At 47.7% G+C, this 22,394-nt stretch overlaps 1 protein-coding gene across 14 annotated transcripts in view; it reads right to left on the reverse strand.

Annotated features, from left to right (window-relative positions):
- Positions 1-22,394, reverse strand: part of TSPOAP1 (TSPO associated protein 1) — a 74,252-nt gene that overhangs the window by 39,006 nt on the left and 12,852 nt on the right. For 11 of the 14 annotated variants that reach the window (XR_003925318.2, XR_003925319.2, XM_030027699.2 and 8 more), the window contains exons 2-12: positions 22,193-22,300; positions 20,313-20,441; positions 17,967-18,143; positions 14,403-14,672; positions 8,676-8,783; positions 7,731-7,814; positions 6,204-6,293; positions 4,782-4,904; positions 4,271-4,375; positions 3,859-3,909; positions 1,181-1,201 (exon numbers count right to left, since the gene is read on the reverse strand). Coding sequence is in view for 12 of the 14 variants with exons in the window: in XM_030027699.2 (XP_029883559.1) it covers positions 1,181-1,201; positions 3,859-3,909; positions 4,271-4,375; positions 4,782-4,904; positions 6,204-6,293; positions 7,731-7,814; positions 8,676-8,783; positions 14,403-14,672; positions 17,967-18,143; positions 20,313-20,441; positions 22,193-22,300 (1,266 nt within the window). In the remaining 2 variants the exon portion in view is untranslated. The remainder of the gene's footprint in view (positions 1-1,180; positions 1,202-3,858; positions 3,910-4,270; positions 4,376-4,781; positions 4,905-6,203; positions 6,294-7,730; positions 7,815-8,675; positions 8,784-14,402; positions 14,673-17,966; positions 18,144-20,312; positions 20,442-22,192; positions 22,301-22,394) is intronic. The other 3 variants (XM_030027694.2, XM_030027691.2, XM_030027695.2) reach the window with 2 other exon arrangements.

Here is a 22,394-nt window from a genome sequence, read left to right on the forward strand (position 1 = left end):
CCAAGGTAGACCCAACCACCACCAGCTCAGCCCTGTCCTCTTAGACACTCTCCTTCTTGGCTGCTCTACTACACTTCTCCTACAGATGACGTTCCCCATCCAGATGTCCCTTGTTATCTTTCTCTGTATCTTCTGCTATATGTTTCTGAGGTCAGAGAATCACAATTTTGCTAGAAGCGAACTCTGCAGGTCTGCAGTCCAACCTCCTGCTCAAAGCAGGGCTAACGCCAAAGGGAGTAAAGGCACATCCATAACTCCAAATAGATGTGGATGCTATTTGTACAGGATGTGTGCATACCCTAAGAATGTACTTGGGCTGTTCTCAATTTCTTTTCTAAAAGTTCCCAACACTGTACTTGCCTTTTTGACCAGACCTGTGAATTAAGCTGACATTTAAAAAAAAAAAAAAAAAAAATCACTCTACCTCAAACACTGCACTTCCTGCCACAACAGGTAGTTCAGAGCCCACCACTGTGCATGTTTAGTCACGGCTGCTTCTGCCTTTGCACAGTCAGTGTTACCTGTCATTTAATCTCCCCATTACTCATGAGATCTCCCCACAGCTCTTTGCAGTCAGATCCAAAGGCGACTGTTGAAAGAAGTTTTCTATCAGCTATAAACCCTATTACTTCCATATAAGCCTTCTTTCCAAATCATTTGTGAATAGGCCAGCAAGCACAGCTCCCAGGCTGTAACTTCAATAGTTACTATCTCTTCTGTGAAAACTATTATTCACAATCTCTGTTTCCCATCTTCCAACCAATTACAAAGCCAGCAGGACCTGTCTTTTTCTCCACAACACTTTCATTTGCAATGATATTGCTATTGCTTTCGGGTTTTGAAGGAAACACTTCACTCTTGGACTGCAAGTAGATCCCAAAAGACCTTTAAATGTATATGACATGTGAAGAAGGTGCACAGTTGGACAATTCTAGAAATCTGGAAATGCTAAAAAAAAAATAAAGCTCCTAATTCTAATTGGTTGCAAAAGCAAAGCATTTAAACAGAAAAGCAGCTGCTCCATCAAACTCATAGTGGTAGCTCCTTTAATCACATTTATTTCTTGGAGGTGACACTCTTGCAATCTTTTCCAGAGTATAGTTAAAACAAGAATATCAAGCAACTGTCAAAGTCAGGACAGAGGAGAAAAATGTCCTGTTTGACAGGATTATAGCAGTACCTGCATGCAATCCAAAGTACTCTGGTAGCAAGAAGAAAAGCAAAAAGAGATATAAAACCACATCAGTAGTTACACTAGCCAAAAATCAACAATCTGCCAAAGATTACCCAACCATCAGTTTGAATGAAATTGTTTTCTCACTGACTTACAGTGACTGCCTTGTTCGATACTGAGATCCCCACCTCATTCCCAGGAGCATCTGCTTCCTAAACAAAAGCCAAATCCCACATACCAAATGCATGAGTAAGATAACCATGAGCTTTTTGAGGGCCTCCAAATCACAGTATGCTTTGAGCCAAGTCACAATATGCTTTGAGTATCAGTGCTAAATTTCAAACCCTCTTTTCCCAGCACATTGCAATTACCCATAAAATCAACAGTATGGACAGTTTGTGTCCAGACCTTTCCCCAGGTCTGAGACCAAGAAGTGTTGGGAATCAAAGCACAGCTCAGAAACTGGCTTCGACATGATTTCAAGCACCTAACAGCCTGCTCAGTCATGCACCCTGATCCTAGGTCAGGGAAAACAAGCAAAGTTGAGCTCTGTTCACTGGACTTCCCAACAAAATTCTACACTGGATTCCTGAAATCAGGCTGTCACCTTTTGCATCTATGCAGTGCAAAAGGCAGTTGAAAATGTTGTCTCGTACTTTGGAACTACTACTGAACAACTTCATTCCCATGACCATAACCCTCAAAGTTTTCTTTCTAAGCTGAGACAGTCCTTCTATCCATGGCATTTCTGCACACAGAAACCATCCCATACCTCTAGTCACCCCCATCACTGCCTTATCACAGAACTACAGAATAGCTGAGGTTGGAAGGCAGCTCTGGAGATCACTTAGTCCAACTCCATCAGCTCAAAGCAGGGTCAGCTAGAGCAGGTTGCCGAGAGCTTTGTCTAGTTGAGTTTTGACATCTCCAAGGAGGGAGACTCCACTTATGACAATCATATGACTGAACTCTTCCAACAGGGAAATGGACCACACTCATTCGTCACTAATATTACATCAAAAAGCAATCCAAACACAAGTAAAAATGACAATACACAGTGTAGGCACCCCAAAGCCCCTAATTTTGCCCTACACTGATGTTCTGGAATGACTATGATTATAGTTAAGTCATTTAAATGACTGTTGCTCCACATTAAACTAGCTTTTAATGACAATTTCTCTTTCTTTGGTCCACCTGGTGTCATTGACTTGTAAAGCATCTCCATACCAGTAACATGAAAGCAAGAATATTTAACTGATGAGGCCCTTGCAGAAGAACATGACCAGCCTCTCAAACATAGAACCAAATGACTGTCCCTTTCTTCCTTTGCACAGGTAGATGTCTAGTTTAAACCTAAGTAGCTTCTCTAATCCTTCAATGAATTAGTTCAGAAAACGTTTGGCAAGCATCAAACCTCCCTTCCCTTAAAGACTGCTAAGAAGCCAGATAAACACCAACTGACATAAGAGCAGCACCCGTATCAGCTCTGATCCTGTCCCTGCAGCCAAAAGCAGATGTCCCAGAAAGGACATGGCAATGGGGCAATACATAATGTCACTTCCCCACGATATTCACCCAGCCTGCAACAATTTCAATCCCATTCAGTAGGAGCCCAGCACTCTCATGCTCTACAGCTCAGATACAGGTCAGGCCCCCTTCAAAAGAGATGCTATTTGCAGCCATGGAGCAATCTCCTCCATCAAGGACACTTACCATCTCGCTCAACTCTTCTGGGCTCCTAACAGCCACAGAGCTGCTGCACTGCAGTGGATACAGGCAATTCAGGCTCTCTCTGACTGTATGACACCACTACAGACAGGGCCATGGCCTCATTAGCATGAGATCTCACTGTCCCGGTGTTGTACAGTGAGGCATTCTGCTCAGTCTCAGATGTTTCAGTATTTAGAAAACCTCAGTGGACTGAGAGAGCAGAAGCTGCCCCACTTGCCATCAAACCTAACCCAATTCTCTGGCAGCCACTAAATCACCACATCAAGTTCCAGGGTTTGATGCTTTGCCCTTGCAGCTCCAGGAATCCACAGCCAAGGTTTTCTCCAAAGTCATCCTGATAAACACTGAGATAATGCAAATCAAAATCAGAACAGTGCTCATCACATCTGCCAGGCTGCACCGTTTGGCCATCTGCCACCATGACAAAGTGTGTTCTGTGTGGATGTCAGAGCACTTGCACAGCTGGTCCCAGACTAGCAAATGGGACAAGTGAGCTGCCTCAAATTTCATTACTCGTTATGCTCACGCAAAGGCCACATTTCTCCTTTTTTTCCCTAATAAAAAGCATACAGCACATATACACAAAAGGAATTTCAAGTCGCATGGATGCAAGTATTCTTCCTCCTTGCAGATGATCCTGGAAAATGGAGCAGGCAGATCTGAGGTTGGTAACTTAATGCATCCCTGAAAGAGTTGTTGGGCACAATCTGGATGAAGTAACCTATCTGAGGACTGAGCAGGCCAGGATTTAATCCCCGAAAACTTTGACCCCAAAGACTACTCTGCCAGCACAACCAATACCTGTTCACGGCAGCAACATGTTGCATCCAATCAAGACATTAAAGCATTTTGCTCAAGAACCAGCAAAACCCAGCGCATCAAGAAAGCTGACACTAAGAACAAAACATACCAAATCTGCAGCCACTAAACCATCTTGTTTTCTTCTGTCTTACCTCTAGAAGCTGTACTGCTCCTTCATGTTCTCTTTCTGCCTCTGCCTGCGCCTAAGAAGAAATAAGAAATAGCGTAAATAAGAAAGCAGCCTACCTAAGTCCACTTCTACTATCATCCCACCTTGATAGACCATTACAGATTTAAAACACTGTACAGACTGAAAGCATCTCTGGTCTTTGGACAAACATCAGTGAGAGATCAGAACTACCATTCATGAGAAAAGCCCTTCACTTTGCTCAGGTACCAGAGTTTGCCTAGATGCAGACACTTTTCCCTGGTTTACTTTATCCCGTAAATTCACATATATCTCCTCCATACACTGCACTTCCATGGAAACAAGGTGCAGGAGACCCATCACTTTCCGGGGATTCAGAGAGTAAAAAAATGTCCATTCTCTCCCACATTGCATACCTGCTGCAACCGTCTGACTTCCTCCTGCTTCTCCTGCAAGACTAGCAGCGCTTCCTTGTGCTCAACTTCCAGCTGCTGCCTTCGTTCAGCCACATTTCTCATGTGCTACAGAAAAATTCACAGACAGATGAAGGGTGACATTATATTACTGAAATACTGTCCTGTGTCCTATCATGAGCCACGAAGTCAAAACATTGCTTGTATTTCATATCATCAAACAGAGGAGAAAGTAAGAAACTCTTACCACAAGCCAGAGTAACACAGTCAAAGAAAATCCTTAAATCAGTGATGGCCACCTTATTTCCGCTCCCACCCAAATCCCTGAAGCAGCCTTTCTAAAGCACTTCTGCCTACTTTGGAAGGCCATGTTCCAGGATCCCACAGAAGCAGAATTCCCCACAGAAGAACAGAAACAAAAGAATGGACAAAAAAAGCAAAGAGACAACATGTGCCATCCAAAAGAACCACTAAGTGTCTGGACAGTCCTTCCAGCCATGTGGATCCTACTGACCTTCAGCACCTGCTCTAGATTCTCCAGCTTGGTTTGGAGTCCTTGATTTGTCTGAATTACTGAATCCCGTTCCTTAGTAACCAAAACAACCTGCAATCTCAGGTCAGCATTCTCAGATTCAACCTGAAGAGAAAGGATTTTCAATTAGCACAAGTAACCAAAGGTATTCCTTGTATAAATAATGGAGGACAATTTATTTCTCTATCTCAATAGCTTGTTTTGCAGACCTGCTTTCTACTTGTAATGATACCAAAATCATGACCCTCCTTTCCCTCCAGCTTTCACTAAAAACAAATACACAAGCATTTTTATCAGTCCTCAATGTGATGAACATTTTATTTGCACATACTGCATCTCCCACTAGACTCATCTCCCCTCCCCATCTGCAAGGAGGAAGGGACTGGGATATGAACAGGCTACATACTGAAGAGATACAAAAAAAGCACAAACGTCTACAAGCTTTTTTAATCCTAGATGGTAGGATTAAACACAGAGAACAGTACAGAAAGTTCAGTAGCCTGCTGAAATCATGTTTATCTCCTCCACTTACTACAGGGAATTCCAGCAATATATTTTGGTTCTAGACTGTACTATGGCTTGATGACTATTAGCAATGCAGATTATCAAGCAAAGACAAACATTTCCACTTAGAACAGTTATTAAGTGAGAAGCCTTATGCATGGTGGCAACATTGACATATGGGACAGACAAGTGACTTTCTAACTCTTGGGCATTACATTTGTCCAGAGAAGGAGCTGGGAATAGAAACCCATGGAGAATCTTCATTGGAGTACCAACTCTTCCACCATTCTCACATGCAACATGTTCCTAGAATGCAACCCTCTGAGATGCAGCCACCCTCCCCTGAAATCTGCTCTGCAAACTGAACAGTGCAAGCATCCTGCCTTTGTCCCTGCTTTTGGGTTTTCCATCTGGCAAGGGCAGCTTTGAATTGCAGGGGTGGCTTTCTCCCCTGCCCCATCATCATCCACCAAAACCCCTCTTTGAGGATGACAAAAAAATGTCAGAGGTGACTGAGGACTTTCAAACACACCATATGCTTGTACCACTTGCAGTGACGGGTTCTGCTCTACTACTGCCCTGACCAGTGCACACTGCTCCCCACCAACCACTGTCTGTCTTCGGTTATGAACTCATTAACAAGTTACCACAGGTAAACCAAGTAGGAACTTCAGTAAGGACAAAGCATCTCACTCAAGTCTTGGGAAACTCTGTAGTAAAAATAGGGCAGTTAACTGCTCTGCTTGCAGTTACCACAGGGTAGGCAGAACAGAGAGGTATACAGATGGGCACATGACCATTACTCAGCTGGCAACTTGAAAACCTAGCATGCTAGCAAGTTCTTCTCAGCAAAATTTTACAGAAACTAACGCTCCATCTGACAAAGATACTGCTTTTTACCTGTCCTGCCCATTCAGCCTTCTCGTTCAGCTGCAAATTCTCTTCGGCCAGTCGTGCATTTTCACTTTGTACCTCCTGCAGCTGGATCTCCTGTCCAGAAAGAGCAGGCATTACTACACCAAGGCCCGCAGACTAACTCCCCCAAATTTTTCTGCAGAGCAGCTCCACTGCTCCTCTTGACTGATGGTGCAGGATGCTGACGGGATGCTGCCTGAGAAGTGGACGGCAACAGCATGCAGCACCGCTCAAGCAGATACCAGCCCTGTGCCAGACAATCTCTTAAGTTTCCTTTCCCGTTTATGTAGCGTCCAAGCCCAGAATGAGAAAGATATTTCCTTGTCTATTTCACAACTCCAGTGTCACATTATTTACATATCATCTCTACCTACAACAATTGATCAAGTTTCACTGTTGGTTCAAGATCAGAGTCTTGACAAATTTCAGTTAAGGAAGAAAAATTATTTGGAAGAATGATGACAAAGAGAGTTCTAGACTGCAAACTCAAAAGAGTTTTAAATGGCTGACTCCGAAACCAGGATTCAGTCTGGAGTTAAGAAAGCAACATGAGCCAGCTATCACTCTGCCTTAGAGAATAGTCTGAGCAGGCAGGAGGCCATGGACATATGGAGAGACGCTGACTAAATTTGTCAGGTCCAGTCCATCTGCAGCAACTTTGTACAGCATTAGAGGAATTTAATAGTTGCGTAATCACATGACTCCACATAGACACACACACATTTCCCCATCCCAAAGTTTTACAGATCATCAAATATTTTCTGGCTATCTCAACTGCTAATTCCCTGTGCACACAGTTTAAGTCCCAGTACTTCAAGGTGAGTTGGTCCCTTCTTGACCTTGAAAAGCTACTGTCTAACAACATACAATGACCAACTTATTCCTTAAACAGCCCATTCTAACCCAGACAATGAGGCTGAGCTATGCACTATGAACTGCACATGAGTCTGAGCTGCGCATTAGAACTGACCTGAACTGAGATTTGAGCAAGACATAAAACATCTATTTCCGAATAGAAGGTAAGCACCCTTGGGTGAAACTATACATTGTCATAGTCACTAATGCCACCGGTACTGCTCAGCAAAGTAGAAACAGAAGGGAGAAATCCAGATGCTGTGATATGACCTGCAAAACCTCTATGAAATTAAACAGAGGCAAGATTTCATCCAACAAATAGGAAGCGCAAGAAAATGACTGTGGGTTTTTGTAACTGCCATCTCAAGATGTAGAAATCTTTCAATACCTGTCTGGAGTGCATGTGAAAATGGTAAGTACCAACTCAAACTAGCAAAGGCCACAGAGTTTCACACGGTAATTTATGTAGCTATATTCAACCCACAGCTAGCTGAAAGCTAAATAAACAAGAGCTCAAGGGCTGGAGCCCAAAATCTGTTCAAATAAAGAGAAAGACTGGTGATTCCTTATTAAGATAAACTGAAGAGAATCCAAGAGAGGCACACAACCTCCTCTTCTACCATTATGCTCACAACAGTAGGCAACAAGAACACCTACCAGTTCTTGGCATCTTTTATGCTTTTTCCTCACTTCATGCTCAAGGTTTTCACATTTTTTGCGCTTTTTCTTGAGTTCAAATTCCTGCACGAAACAAGCATAAGTAGATCAGCAAGTCCACATTCTTAAAATGCATAAGAAATTCAAGCCCAGCGTCTCAGACCCAATGCTGTATTAGTTATTTTTATTTTCTTAAGAAAATCTCTTCATGGTAAACATAAACAATGTAGAAACCAAGGGAGATTTTTTTGTAAAAGGTATTAAAACCAAAAAACTTTTAAAAGTGAAACAGCTATTCCTCTCTTCCCCAAGTCTTTCAGCTTCTGGAAACAGTTCTCCTTTTCCCATTTGCACAGATTGTTCCTATTTGTACGGGATAGTATGGAGGACAGGATACAGGGGACAAAGAGACAGCTGTGCAAAATATTCAGCTTGAAACACTAGCTGTGCTATCTTAGCTCCTATTCTAATCCAAATGACATCTAACGGAGAGCAGACATCCTCTGGTTATGCACCTTTATCTGCAGTTACTCACTACCACTTCTGGTTCCTCAGATAGATAAGAACTGCTAAACTTCACTGTGAACTGTCCTAGTTTGCTGGAATAATTGACAAGGGACATATTCCTCACACAACATCTGTTCCAGGTCAGTCATATCTGTTCCCAGTTCAAATAAGACTAAACCAAACACAGCACACAATCTACTGGCGTGTTTCCATCTAGTTTTAGTGTGACACCCAGCCCAATAGCTGGAGCTGCCACCCAGCAACACTCTCCATGCAGACAGCCTGTGTTTTCGCACCAATTCCTCAAGCTTCCCACTTTTGCACAGCAGCTGCACCTAAAAAGACTTCAGTCCCCAAAATCTCTGCCTGGATTGCATGGGTGAAAACCCCAAGAAAAAGTATAGCACTCCTTCACCCAAAACCATGTTCACAACTCACCAGTTGCTGTATCTGTTGGCTGCTCTCTTGGTCTGTTATTGCATTTTTGGGAGGGAAATTTTCATGTCCTTCAGAGGCAGGTCCCAGCGGTTGCACAGCTGGTTCCACCTGGAAATCAAGCAAGATGCCAGAGAGCTCAGGGACAGCCAGGACTACAGAGCACACCATGCACACCGAGGGAGAAGAGGCTCTCCTGGCAGTACCACCTGGGAGAGCAATGCTCCACATGAAAACCCCTGATCTCTGAACTGCACGACTGGACATGGAGAAAGGTGAACACTATGCCAGGGATCTCTCAGCCACTGGAGAACTGTGCTGGGAGTCTTCTGGAGCCCAGCACCAATCAATCCAGCTTGACTGAACCACCCACATGCAACAGTAGGCTCCAGAAAGCTCTCAGATCTGAGTTCCCCTTTGTGCCTCATCTAAGGTTTCAATGAGAAGCATCAGCTACACCTTTCATGGTCCCCTCCAAAGCAATAAAAAGAAGATGGAAGCTGGTCAGATGGGAGAACACAACCCTCATAAACAAGAGAAAGCAGAAATCAGTGAAGATGTCAGAATCTAAAGGCAGGGAAGAGCAGAGAAAAAATACCAAGAAATGGAGCATCCCACCTCAGCTAGTAGCTGGGAAGGACTGAAATGGCAGCAGATGTGCTATGGCTTATGTGCCACCACCAAACCAGATGAAAGGAGACACTTTTCTGTACACAAGTTTCTAACAAAATGCCTTTTAATTTGGGCTACAGACAAACACACCTTTAATCCTCTGAATTTTCTCTCTCAACTGATATTTGACTTGACATTGTCTGCCTAGAGTAATCCATGACAGCAAGGCAAGGCCTGAGGTAAACAGAAGAAAAAGGGCTTTGATAATGTTTTAAACAACGAATTTAAAGTCACTTTTGATAAACAGATTTTAAGGACAGGAGATCTTTAGGATCATCAAAGACAACTTGTACAGTGAGCAAGCAGCAGGATTTTGTGACTCCATCTCAGCCTTTAACCTTTGGTTGACCTCTCATCAGAAGTGGAATTTCTCACTTCACTTTGAACATTTACAGTACTGAGGGACCTACGTTACGAAGTCTGAGCTCCCTTTACAGTCAGTCATTAGGACACTGTCTAAGCACTATACGTAAAATGCGATTGCTTTTTCCTATTTTAGGCTTGAAAGCCACAGGTTTTAACTATTCTATTCATGACTCCACTGCTGAAAGTCAGAAAACTCTGAGACTACACTCAAGCCCAGGCTATCAAGGTTTTCACATTTTCTGCTACAAGGAAAATTCTGAAACCACCTCCCACATGAACATTATTCCCTACCACCCATGGAATAAGGTTAACTTAGGAGTTTGGCAGTCTGAGCACCAACCAGGGGCTGGAAGTCTGGAGATCCTCCAATCAAGCCACAGTACCTTACAAACCCCAGCCCTTGGGAGCTTTCACACATGCTGTGAAACCAGTATTTCACTCTGGAATATCCATGTGCAAACGTTTCTGAGACTTTTTTTTTTTTTTTTTAAACCACCTGCCACGTGCCAAGCTTCAAATCTGTATTTCACACCTCCCCTCCAAAATTATGCTTGCTTGCAAACTGAAAATGTTGCATTTTAGTCAACTTTAATGAAATTAGGTCCCCAAGGAATGCTAACGGATGCCACCTAAGGTTAGATACTGACTGTACAAGTACCATGCACTATGCTTCACAAGTCACGCTCTCTTGCAAATAGATATGCAAGACAAATTTGCTTGTTTGTGATCACTTCCCAGCAAAAAGCTAAAGAAAATCATGACGTTCCTAATTACGGACAACTTACAAAAATTATAAAATTATAAATTTGCCCACATGGACCTAATTTCCACCCAAGAACAAAGACTTGCCCCCAGCCACAAGCTCATCTACTGCTATTTTTACGCAGAACCCAGACTCATCACGGTATTAAACAACTGATAAATGAGACTGGCACACATCACAAAGAGAGCTGTAACCTGGAGCTGTGCCACCTCATTCACAGCACAGACTGGAAGATGCTCAATGAATGAGCCAGGTGCAAGGAATCCGTTCAACCATACAGTTAAAAAACAGTGTAGAACAGCTGCTTTACACCTCCAGCACTATCCACCTGGGGTGCACTGACTTTGGCAGAGACCCCGCTGAGAGCGCAGGATGGGGCTGTACAACTGATCAGCATCCCCAGACTGTACCAGCTAAAGCCAAATATACAACAGGCACAGAAGTACCTGTACTTTGGCAAATGACCGGAAAGTTTAAAGCACACAACAGAGTAAATTAAAAATGCTGTAGACTTTCTGAAAGCTCTGCCCTTGGCACCCAGCAAGCATCATTGCAATCCTGCTGCAAAAGAATCGCTACAGCGTTTTCCACCTAACCATGGCCCATTCCCACAGCTGTGCCAGGGCAGCTCTGTGCAGTGTCAGGCAGAGCTGGACCAGAAAACTGATGCAGGTTTCAGGACAAGGCAGGAAGAAGGCTGGGTTTGCTAGGTTGTCTTTAACTCAGATCCATCACATCCCACTGCTCAATATGGGTTGCACTGACACAACTGAAGAGACAGTGGGAACAAGCAGTGATGAACAGGAAGCTGTTTACGCCAGCACCAGTACTGAAAAAAATCCCTGCTAAATTATGATTTGACATTACAGAGATAAACATCATCCCAAAACCCTAAATAAAGAACTAGAGAAATCAGAAGAACAGAGAAATGGTATTTTCCAAGGACACTTAGAGAAGGTTGCTTTTTATACTCTGAGGAAGTTCTTTGAAAGCTGGGGGATACTGCACTGATCCCATGTGCTGAGGAGCAGGACAGAAGAACAAAGTAATTTCTTTTAATTACAATAACTGTGGTTACTTCCCCAAGAGCTGATTTCCTCCTCCACATGGCACTACTGCGCCTGCATGAATACAGCCCGTTGAGCCCAGGGTGTTCTGCACTACATGTTTCAGCTAAGAGACTGGCAACAGCCTCCTTGCTCCTCCTTCACTACTGCTGTTGGGCTTAGTCTTGTTGCTATTTATCAGCCAGAAAAACTTTTGACAATGACGACAGACTCTCCTGAATCAGAGAAATAAAGAGCATCCATGAGAAAGTCTGTAATACATGTTTTTGTCTGACAGAACCTGCAGGGTCAGTTGAAAACCAAGGTATGGAAGGGCCATTCAAGGAAGACAAGGGCAGAGCAGAGGGGAAAAAAAAGTCTGTGCATCCCTCTTCATCATGGAGGAATTTGGGGTGTGAGGGGCCACAAGGGCAGAAATCTCAAACTATGAAAAACAGTGCTGGGGATCTCTCTCAAACTGAACTGTCTATAAGAACTGTGGAAGTGAACAAAATAAACAGTAACAAATCACCAAGATTAGACAATATTCACCCAGGGGTTCAAAAACCCCCTTCAGCATGAACTGAATCTCTCACTTCAGCAGTAACTGAATCAAGATGTGCAGTGTGTCACTTCCCTGACAGTGCCTTAATATGAAGTAACTGGAAGGTGGCAAATGTCAAGTATTAAGAGTATCCCAGTGGAGATCTGTGGAAACACAGACCAGTACATTTGACACCTGCTCTGGGTAAACTAATAGAAATTGCAACAAAGATTAGGCAGATACTTAAAAAAACCCAAACAAACATATATTGGGAAAAAAAACCCACATTCACAAATCTATAAAGAGTTTTGCTAAGGTGTCAGCAAGCAAACAGGTAAGGGAGATCCAGTAGGTACAATCTGCTTGGGTGCTCTGAACACATTCAGCTGCAGTGCTTTGAAAGGCTTCTGCAGACACTGAGCCACCACAGGATGAGGGGAAAGGTTTTCTCTTTGGTAAATATCTAGTAAAAATGAGAGGACTAAAAGAGAGGCAGCAAGAACTGTGCTCTTTGAGTACTGATGTAGCAAAGAGACAAATGGTGGAGATGGCCTCATGACACTGAGATTACAGAGGGCCATCAGACAAATGATGTTTTAATAGAACCCACTGCTTAGACAAAAAGGCAAAAAGGTCTATTGGGAAAAGGAGAGAAAACTTCATTATGCCACCATATAAATCAATGACACAGTGTCTGGGATACTGCATGCAGCGCTGCTTCCCCCAACACAAAAATGACAGAGAAAATGTACAAAAGAAGAAAACAAAGATGATCAACACTGAATAATGGAAGAGGCTAGAAAGAAACAAAATAACAGCTGAAGAAGAGGAGCCTATAAACTCATGAGTGACTTAGGAAAGACGAACAAGGAATGAATATTCAATACATCTTCTATAAGCAATGGGGAGCAATAAATGAGAGCAGCTGCTGAGAGCTTGGGGGGATGATGAGTTGCCCATCCTCACACAGCCTACAGATGTGAAATTCTGCCACAGGACACCACGGGTGCTGAAAACTTTGGAAAGAACCCGGGTGAACTCACACAAGACAAACCCACCAGGAGCCAGCAGAACCCGCGGTGCCGCCCCTGGCTCGGGAAACCGACAAACCGCCGGAGCTGGGGGGCACCGGGCCGCACCTGGCACCCCAGGCCCGGGCCCACGCACCCACCCGCCTGCCAGCCCGGCCTGCTGGCGGCCCTAGAGGCCTCTGCCGCCCCCTCACCCCCGGCTCCGGCTCCCGGGAGCGCCCACCAGGACCGGCCCAGACCTCGGCCCCCGCGGTGGGCTGAGCCCCTTGCCCGGCCCCGGCCCCCTCACCGCGGCTCCGACCTCCTTCGTGGAGGACTTCGCCCCCCAGCGCTAAGGAAAAGCCCCGCTGCCCCACCCCGCAGGCAACGGAGGCCCCCGGCGGGCCTGTCCCGGCGGCCCGGGAGTGGCTCGGCCCCGCCGCGGGAGAGGCGCACCCCGCCGGTGCCTCGGGCCCGCCCGCCTCGCCCCGGCCCCGGCCCCGGCCCCGGCCCCGGCCCCCGGCGGAGGCACCGTCAGCTGCCCCCGGCCCGGCCCGGCGAGGGGCACCGCGGGAGGGCCCGGCCTTACCTGCCGGCTGCGCGGCCCGCCAGCGGGGAGGCGGCGCCCTGAGGCGGCCCGGATTTGCCGGGCCGTACCACTGCGGCCGGGGAGGGGCGGCCGGGGCCGGGCCCGAGCCCGAGCCCGAGCCCGGGCCCGGGGCCCGGGAGGCGGCCAGGCCGCGGCCCTGCTCCTCAGCGCGGGCTGGGCCTGAGACCCGGCCCGCCTCGGGGGCTCACCCCGGCCGGGGCCGTTGCGCCGGGGGAGGTGGGGCAGGGCGCTGGCGCCGTGCGGGGAACGGGCCGGTCCCCGGCAGGGCACAGGGATGAGGGTCACGGAGCTGCAGGCCTCCCTGCCACTGCCAGCATGGCCATGGGTGCCCATCGCTCACCCACTGGGAGCCAATGTCCGAACCTCAGCAAACACTGAAAATGTTTGTTTTCAGCAAATGAGGACAAAAAGAGGTGTTACCTGGGTTCCTAGGCTGGAAAACACAGCGCGGGAGCCCCATGCTGGGGAAGATGAGCGGGACAAAGACCCCGCCATGACTCAGCATCCCTGCGCTGGAGTGGGCTGCCAGCAGCGTCCACGTCCCCCTTCACCTGGTGAGACCTGGTACTTGCATCGGTCATTTTTGAAACGAGCACAGCACCTGTTCGCAGCGGGTGTGAACCACAGCGCCCACATACTCTTTCTAAGTTTCCTAAGAACAGTAATTAATTGAATAATTAAACAGCAAAACTTTTAGATTGCTGACCCACTTGTCTCACCTCTCTGTGTGCTTCCTCTCCAAGCATTGAGCCTCCCAAGCGGGCTTCCTTTGCTAGAGGTGAACCTTTGATGCAGGTATTTAGCATTGGTACGGGTGGTCCCAGGCATGTGGCAGTGCTTGGCAAAGCGCTGCCTGAACTGATTTTAGAGGAACGTAGACACTCCTTGAAATTCTTCAGCGCGATCTGCCTCTGCAGCCGTAACACCTCTCTTTGGGATTCCCGCAACAGGCGATCAAACTCAATGACATTCAGGCAGCGAGGGTCATCCTGTGGGAAACACAAACATGACATCGTGTTGCTGACAAGCTCTAAAAGGTGGAACAGGTCGGGGTGGTGATTTAACATACAAACTCCAAAAGCCTTACTGAGGAGACACTGGCGAAAAACAGGTAGTGTGGCAGACAGATTTCTGTTTCCTGGGTCTCCAAAGCCTCAAAAGCAGTTACTTTGCATCCCTTATGCAAATGCATTGTTCCTCCCACAGATAAAAACTAGCCTGTAATGCTTCTGCAGGTATCCCAGCCCAAAGCAAAAGGGCTTTTCTAAGTGTGTGCTTTCCCAGTGCTTGCCAGCAGAGAGCGTGTCAGGATAATGTAATTTCATTTCCCAGCCAAACGAGAGCCTTAGCAAGTTTACCTCCTTGCTGTGGGTGCTGGCATTCTCTGCAGCCCTAACGGTGGTTAGGGCTTTAAATGCTGGAAAAAATGAAGAACATCTGGGATTTGTTCAGTTTTCTCTCTCGCTATAATGTTTGGTTTTCAAACATTCTTGATTTCTAACCTCGTCAGAGACTACTGTCTCTGTGGGGATGGACCCCTATCTTTAGCAAAAAGGGTCACTCCCATTCCCTCCAGACCCAAAGCCAGCAGCTTTGGAGGGAAATCAGTGCAATCTTACTCTCACAAAAATGGTGTGAATATGTCATCAGCTTGTTTAATTCTTCAAAGGTTTTCAGATTTCAGGAAGCTGAAGAAGCACATACCTGCATGTCCATACATACGTACAAAAGCTGGTTATGAAAACCTGTCTTTACAAATACGCTGCTGGAGGAGACATTGCTCATTCCCCTGGAAAGCTCCTAAGCCAGTGAATTCAACATATAATTGGTATCCAGGACAAATTTAATCAGCTTCCCCATTCTCTTCTTTTTCACCCTAAAAATAGCATGTGCTTTATAAATACAATTTGTGTAGAAAACCATGGTTACTCTCACACTACAAGGGGGAAACTGAGGCAGCATTAATGGGAACTGATTACAGATTCAAGAAGTGAGCAGCTGGGTCTCCTCTGTGCCAGACCCATGTTCAGGCTATCAGGGTAGTAGTTCTTTTAACAAAATTGGCTGTGGCTCTGTGTAAAATCTCCCTTCCCCCACCAAAAAAAAAAAAAGCAGCTATTCCCAACAGACAGCCTCCGAAGCCTGGGGGAACAAGGGACTAGAAAAAAAGCTCACTCCTCCACTCACAGTTTCTAATATACACGTCCCCTGCAGCTGCCTGTGTGTTGCCCTCAATCCCCAGCTTCCAAGAATCCATGCTGCAAGAAATTGCAGCCTGTTTTAGCTGTAGCTGGGGTTTGGTTGGAAGCCCATCACCAGAGCATGATCTCAGGAAATAATTTTATCCTATCCTAAGAGCCCTGACTTTGCAAAACAAGCCCAATGCTTTTGCAGCCTGGCATGCAGGGTGTCCATCCTGCCACTAGAAGGGAACTGAGTAGATCCATATCATAGCTACTGAAAAAAATTGTGCTGATTTAAATACCCTAGATTAAAATTGATTTGGTTACAAACTCTGAGCATGCACATAATATCTCTGCATATAAACCCCTTCATTGGCATAGTGCATTTTGCATGCTGCAGACAGATTAGGTGAATTTTGAATTTTAACTAGCTGAAAATTAAAAATTAATGAGTGGCTTGCTTGGAAGGGAAATGAGTAAAGCACGATCAGACAGAATGATCTCTTCTCTGCGGATTCCCTGCTCATGTATCGATGCCCCCATTACTGGTCCCTCAGCGGTTACACAAACAGACCGTCTGGTCTCACCTGCTGAACCAGGGTGGTCACCCAAGCCCTAGCAAGGCAGCGGCTGAATTCATCAACCCTGAGGACTGCACCCATGTGTATTTCCTCGGCTAGTAATGAATCTTGCTCACCTGCCTTTGTCACATTCCTCTACAATTTGTCATCCTGTCCCTGGCAGATTCAGTTTGCCCAGCATGCTCTGCTAGGAAAACCAGACTGTTCTGCAGAGGGTCTGTTCCCACTCCTGTGGGGGTCTGTGGTGAGAAGTCAAGAGGACAGAAAGGGAATTTCTTCTTGGTGACACCATAGAGCACAGTCAGACCTGGATAACTTTCTCCTGTGTTTTAATGCCAGAAGGGATCAGTGGGGCAGCCTGTGCAAACAGCAAACACACGATCATTCTTCTGATGAGATCTACATTGAGTATCTACCTTCAAACCCATAGTTAAAGTGAACATACGGGGAGGTCAGGGACAGAAATAAAACTGCTTTCAGCAAGAAAGTATTTGTCACCTAAATATCATGTAAGTAGGGTAGGTAGAAATGTAAGTATTCATTCAGCTCAGCTGGGTGCTGGAACATAGGGTTGCACTTGACCATATTTGCATTAGCAGAACAGGGGGAATCCAGTGTAAGCCCTAGTGTTACTGAGCTTCTCATGAGAGTTTATTAACTGACCTAAACTAAAAACATCCAGCTCGTGAACAAAAGACATATGTGATATGCCCAGAAGAGGTTGCTTTAGTCACCTTGAGTGGGAATCATTTCACCTAGCTTCAGATGTCTGCAGAGGCTCCTTCCAGAGTCATCGCAGAGAAGTTGTGCTTTGAGGGAGCGACACATCCAACCAGTTTTAGACAGCTGTCTTGGGATCAGCTGAATTATCCCTTTTATCCCATCATTTATATTGGCAAGTTCTGTGCTGGTGCTGAGGGGAACGTGGTCACCAGCCCAGGTGCAGGCATCAGCATTGTAGATGATTTCATGAACACCCACCCCTGTCTAATGATTTGTACCCTTAGTCATAGTCATACAAGCATGCACCTGGTTGTCACCAGTCTCATGGTGGCTGTGAGTGCTCGGAAACCTGCAGCTCAAGACACGGGATTTAGACTGGTTCTTGGGAACATGCTTAGCTGGTTTACTTTTTAAAGAAACACTTTAAAAGGAGGTCCTGCTTCTACATCTTCCTTGAAGCTCAGCACTGTGAAAAAAGTCATCCTGTATTTGTGGCTTCTTGGGGTTTCCCAGGGGGGTAGTTTTAGTCACTGCTGAAGATGACAGCTCAGACCCATGAATTCATGGAGGGACAACCAGGGTGTCCCCCAACACACTGTTCTGGAGGGGACCGGACACCAGCTCTGCCACACACTCACCCAATGTCTGCCATCCAAATCACACATCAAATGCCCTCTGTTTTCAATCTGCACTTGGGGCTAATTGCCCTCATCCCGATTCCTGGAGCCTGGTTCCCATCACTGTTGTTGCACTGCTTGTCCCCAGCCACTGACTGATGTCCCAAAAAGTGTCTCACCTTCCCTGCGATGAGTTTAGCCTGCAGCTCCCGGCACTCCTGCTGCAGAGCTTCAATCTGCTTGTCTTTTGCCAGGAGAGCACTGGCTTGCTCTGTCAGGTCCTTGGCACGCTGGCAGGCAAATGCTTTTTTACACAGGTCCAGGCTGGAGCCCTTCAGAGGCACCGGAGCAGTTACCTACACCGGAGAGAGCAGCAAGGGAGAAAGCCACATGCGTTGGTGTTTGTTAACCACCACCCCATCACTGCAACAGCCATTCGGCAGGGAGCACTGTCAAGAAACACAGCCTAGCGCCAAAGGACAGACAAGCAGAGGAGCATGACAGATGTACAAAAAAGTGGGAGGAGAAAGGAAAATCTGGATGGAGAAGTGGATCAGAGAAGAGGTGGGAAGGAGAAGGTGCTCACCAGATGAGGCCAATGGGTATAGTCAGCACAGGGGGTGCAGGCAGGGCAACAGCTGGTGGGGAGAGGAGAGAAAAACACAACAGAGGCAGAAAGACAGGAGAAGGCAGCAGAGAGGAGGAGAGGAGGATGGCAGGAAAGATGAGCATGGGAGCAAACTAGGAAGAGAAATGGAGCTTCTGTGGGTTTCTAGGCAGCGGGAAAGAGGGGTTCAGCATGGATGGGTGGAAGATACAGGCAAAGGGGAAGGCAAGGGAGAGAGCCCAGGAAGGGCCAGCACTGCCAGGGAAGGACTGGGGGATGTTCAGCAGGAGAAGCAGTTCAGCTTCACATGCTCCCTGCGAGTGAGGGAAGAGCCAGGGTGGGGACAGCAGTGTGGTACAGGGGCAGCAGGGCTGACAGGGACAGGCAGCTGGCTGGGCACAGGCTCTGGGCAGAGGCCTCAGGAAGGAGCTGAGGCTGCCCAGCTGCAGTCTCCCTGGGATGCCTGCTCTCAACATGTGCCCCCATCCATGGGGCCAGCTGTCCCACTGGGTACCAGCACCGCAGAGCTGGAGGAAGGGGCAGCTCATGCTACCCTGCTCACCCCAGCCCTCTGGGCAGTGAGGCCACATCCAGTCCCTGGGTTTATCAAACCAGGCTTCTTCCTGTCCAGCTATTTTTGGCTGCACAAAGCCTGACAATTTGGCAAGGGGGGGGGACTTTCTCCCCTGCCTGATCAGGAACATGGCATCCTCTGTGCAAACTTTTCCGCCCCAGGTCTTCCCAAGCATCTCCGCCCATGTGCAGAAACAACATGCTGGGCCCTGGCTCCATGGGATCTGTGTACCAGGCAGTGAAGGCAATTGCTGCCAGATTAACCCCAGCTCCTCAGGGCCCCTTCTCTGGGCATGCAGCTGCCTGGTCCTGCCTCCAGCCCACCCTCCACGAGCCTCAGCTGTCCAAGCACTTTCTGCTCTTGGGAGACCTGAGCCAGCCCAGGAGCCCAGCGAGTTGGTTCTCCCAGGGCTCACACAGGTCTTAAACAGTCACCATCCCAAAGTTTCACTCAGGAAAAAAATAAAACAGTATTTGTATAGTTGCTGGAGAGTCTGCATAGCTGTTGGATGTATATCAAATGATTTCTCTTAACACAGTATCTGACAAGCCCATCTGGCAGCAACTGTTGACCTGCAAGTATGAAAACCTCGTGACAGAGGGGTGGTGTGGTGCCTGGGGGCAGAGAGGGCAGACAGCGCCAGGAAAACCCCCTACCTTCTCTTCAGCAAATCTTTCACTTCCTCCCTTCTATCCTAAAGGGCCTGAATTCCCCATCACAATCCCTGGTTTCCTTCCAACAGCAGAAAGGTTTTCCCTTACTCCACTGCAATTAGGAAGCTCATGGAAGATCCCACATCCTACAGCCATCTCCCACCACTCCCACACCATGTCAGATACTACAGGGTTTGCAACAAGCTGCTGTTGGGCTGGAGAAAGCAAAAACCATGCAGCTTGCACAGCAACGCAAGCGAGATGTGCATGGGGCAGATCAGAGTCCCTCACCCCTTCCTGTTTTGCTTTACCACACTCCTTTTCTTATTCAAATATTTCCTGTTTCTGTTTGGTGAAGTCAGATTAATTATTTTCACGATTTGCCCAGGGAAAGCTGAGCTAATTACCTTAAACTAACACCACAAGGTAGGTCAGCACATTTACAGTGAGAAACCAAGCAGGGGGGGAATTGCTCAAAGCCAGCACCCCACACACAAGCAGAAGCAGCTGGCGATGGCGGGGTTTCGTGATTCTTGCCCTGCTGATGATGTGCAAAGCACGTCTGCTGCAGGCTAAAGGAAGGGGGAAAGAAAAGGCCTCTCTAGCTCAATAGAAGTAGCAAGCGAGAAGTCCCGGCAAAGAGGTACTCTCCTAGCTCAGCTTCCCAGCAGCGGCAAGCCCCTGCACTCACGACTTTGAGGTTTGCCTCCTGGAGTTTCCGGGCTCTCTCCTCCAGGCGCTTGGCAATCACTGCCAGCTCCGCATTCTTCCTCTTCAGGTGCTTCACCTTCTCCTCTGTCTGGGGAAAGCAGCTCCTGCGCTAGATAACAGAAGGAGAGGTTCAAGGTGAAGCCCACACTCAGCTCAAAGCTGCGTGCTAGGGTGTTAGGGGAAGCCAAAGTCTCTGGCCCTGCCTGATGGGCTCTGCGCCCACAGGGCTTTTCCCACCCAGGGCTTGGCCTGTTCTCCTATAACTGTCCCAAACATTAAACACCAACCTCTGCTCTTGTCACCTCTGTGGTCACTTAAACCTGTGTTTTTCCCATTATTTTTGTTAATGTGACTTCTCGGTCCCTGTGAGATGGCCCTCACCCCACCCCAGGCCATCCTGCAAGGTCCCTCTCCATCCGCAACATGCTCGTTGCAGGCTCTGCCTTTGCCAGCTGGGACTCAGCGCACCTCCAGCATCAGTCTGGCCTGGCCACCCACCCTTTGGGCTTTCTCTTCCAAAGTCTTCCCAGTTTATTTCCCTGGGGTTACAGGACTCAACACATCGCTGCGGATTTGTGCTGCACTGCCACTGCAAGCTTCACCGTTGTCCTTTTTCTCATGACACCAAAGCATGAGTTGGGGGGGGGAAACGGGGAGAAAGCAGCAAAGAACTTTATGATGTTCGCAAAGCGAATTTCCCTTTTCTTCCTATTGATTCTGTTTGCTCTTAATCCCCTTTAATTTGTTATCTGTCTGTTTCAATAAGCTGCCACTTGCCGATGGCTTGTTCTCTCAAGGTTGTACCCAGATGTGTTGTGCTGTCTTTTCACATCAGCAAAAATGTCAGGTCAGCTGATCCTTCCAATTATTTTCTTCCCTAGCCCTGTGAGATCCCACCATAGGCGCTTGCTGCTCTCACCGCTTTTCTTCAGCCAGAAGACTGAGGCTGATTTTTGAGAGTAAGATTTGATAAGAGCTTACACGGCAGTGCTTTGCTAAAATCCAGATGACTTATAAGGGGTAACATCCCAGCGTGCAGGTCATACTGGATTTATGCTTTTAGTGTAAGAAAATTATCTAAAATATGCATTTTGAATTTGGTGATATAAATCTGAAATGCTGAGCAATCAAATTTTCAGGGGCCCAGGGTGGCCGCATCCCCAAGCTGCCAGGCTGCACAAGGGCCTGATGCTCTCCAGGGAGGATGCAGGAGGGGACGTCCCCTCTTTGTGTTTCCTGAGGGTCCTGGCTGCCCACCATGGGCCTGGGGAGCCAGGGGTGGGGAAGTGGGGCAGAATGGGCAGCCCAGGCTGTGGCAGCATGGCTTGGCTTTGGGTGCTGGGGGTGCAGCTGGGGAGGACCCCGGTGCGGAGCTCCCATGGGAGCAGGGGGCAGTGCTGCACTGTCACCCAAAGCCGAGGCCGAGTGAATCAGTATTTCTGCTCTTCCAATTAAAGAGGAAACAAGAGCGACTTCCCTCTCCCCTGCTGTCAACTCGCTGCTGGCTTGCTCTCTGCCTGCTCTCGGGGTGGCTGCCTTAAAACCTCTTGTGGTTTCCAGCAGCCAAGTGGCACCAGACAAAGATGTCAGAGGGCAGCGGAGGGTCCTGGCTCCGCTCTGCATCGCAAAGAAGGGGTCCTGCTCGAGCCAACAATGGGAAGGCACCCAGGGGACCCAAAGCACCCAGGCCCCCTTTCCCCTCTGGCTCTGCCCAGGGGATCCCATGTGCTGGCATCTCTTGGTGTTGGCAGCAGATGGCAGCTCGCCCTGGCCAGGACTCCCTCCCCACAGAGCATCCTGTGCCAGCAGCTGGCCCAGCACCTGGCCAGGGCGCGGAATGGGGCCACATCCTCTGCTCACCAGCAAGCTGTTCTCCTCGGCCAGGCTGGAGCAGCGGTGCCGCAGGTCCTCCAGTGCACTCAGGAGCTTCGTGTTCTGGCTCACGAGGAAGCCGTAGTCAGCCCCGCTCTGCAAAACAGCGCGGGAGAGGCAAGGCAGGGCTTCACCTGCCTGGGTCGAGGAGGAGACGGACCGCAGCTGCACATCTGCCCTGGCCCCACAG

Source organism: Aquila chrysaetos, chromosome 10 (genome assembly GCF_900496995.4).
Source record: "Aquila chrysaetos chrysaetos chromosome 10, bAquChr1.4, whole genome shotgun sequence".
Classification (NCBI taxonomy): Eukaryota; Metazoa; Chordata; class Aves; order Accipitriformes; family Accipitridae; genus Aquila; species Aquila chrysaetos.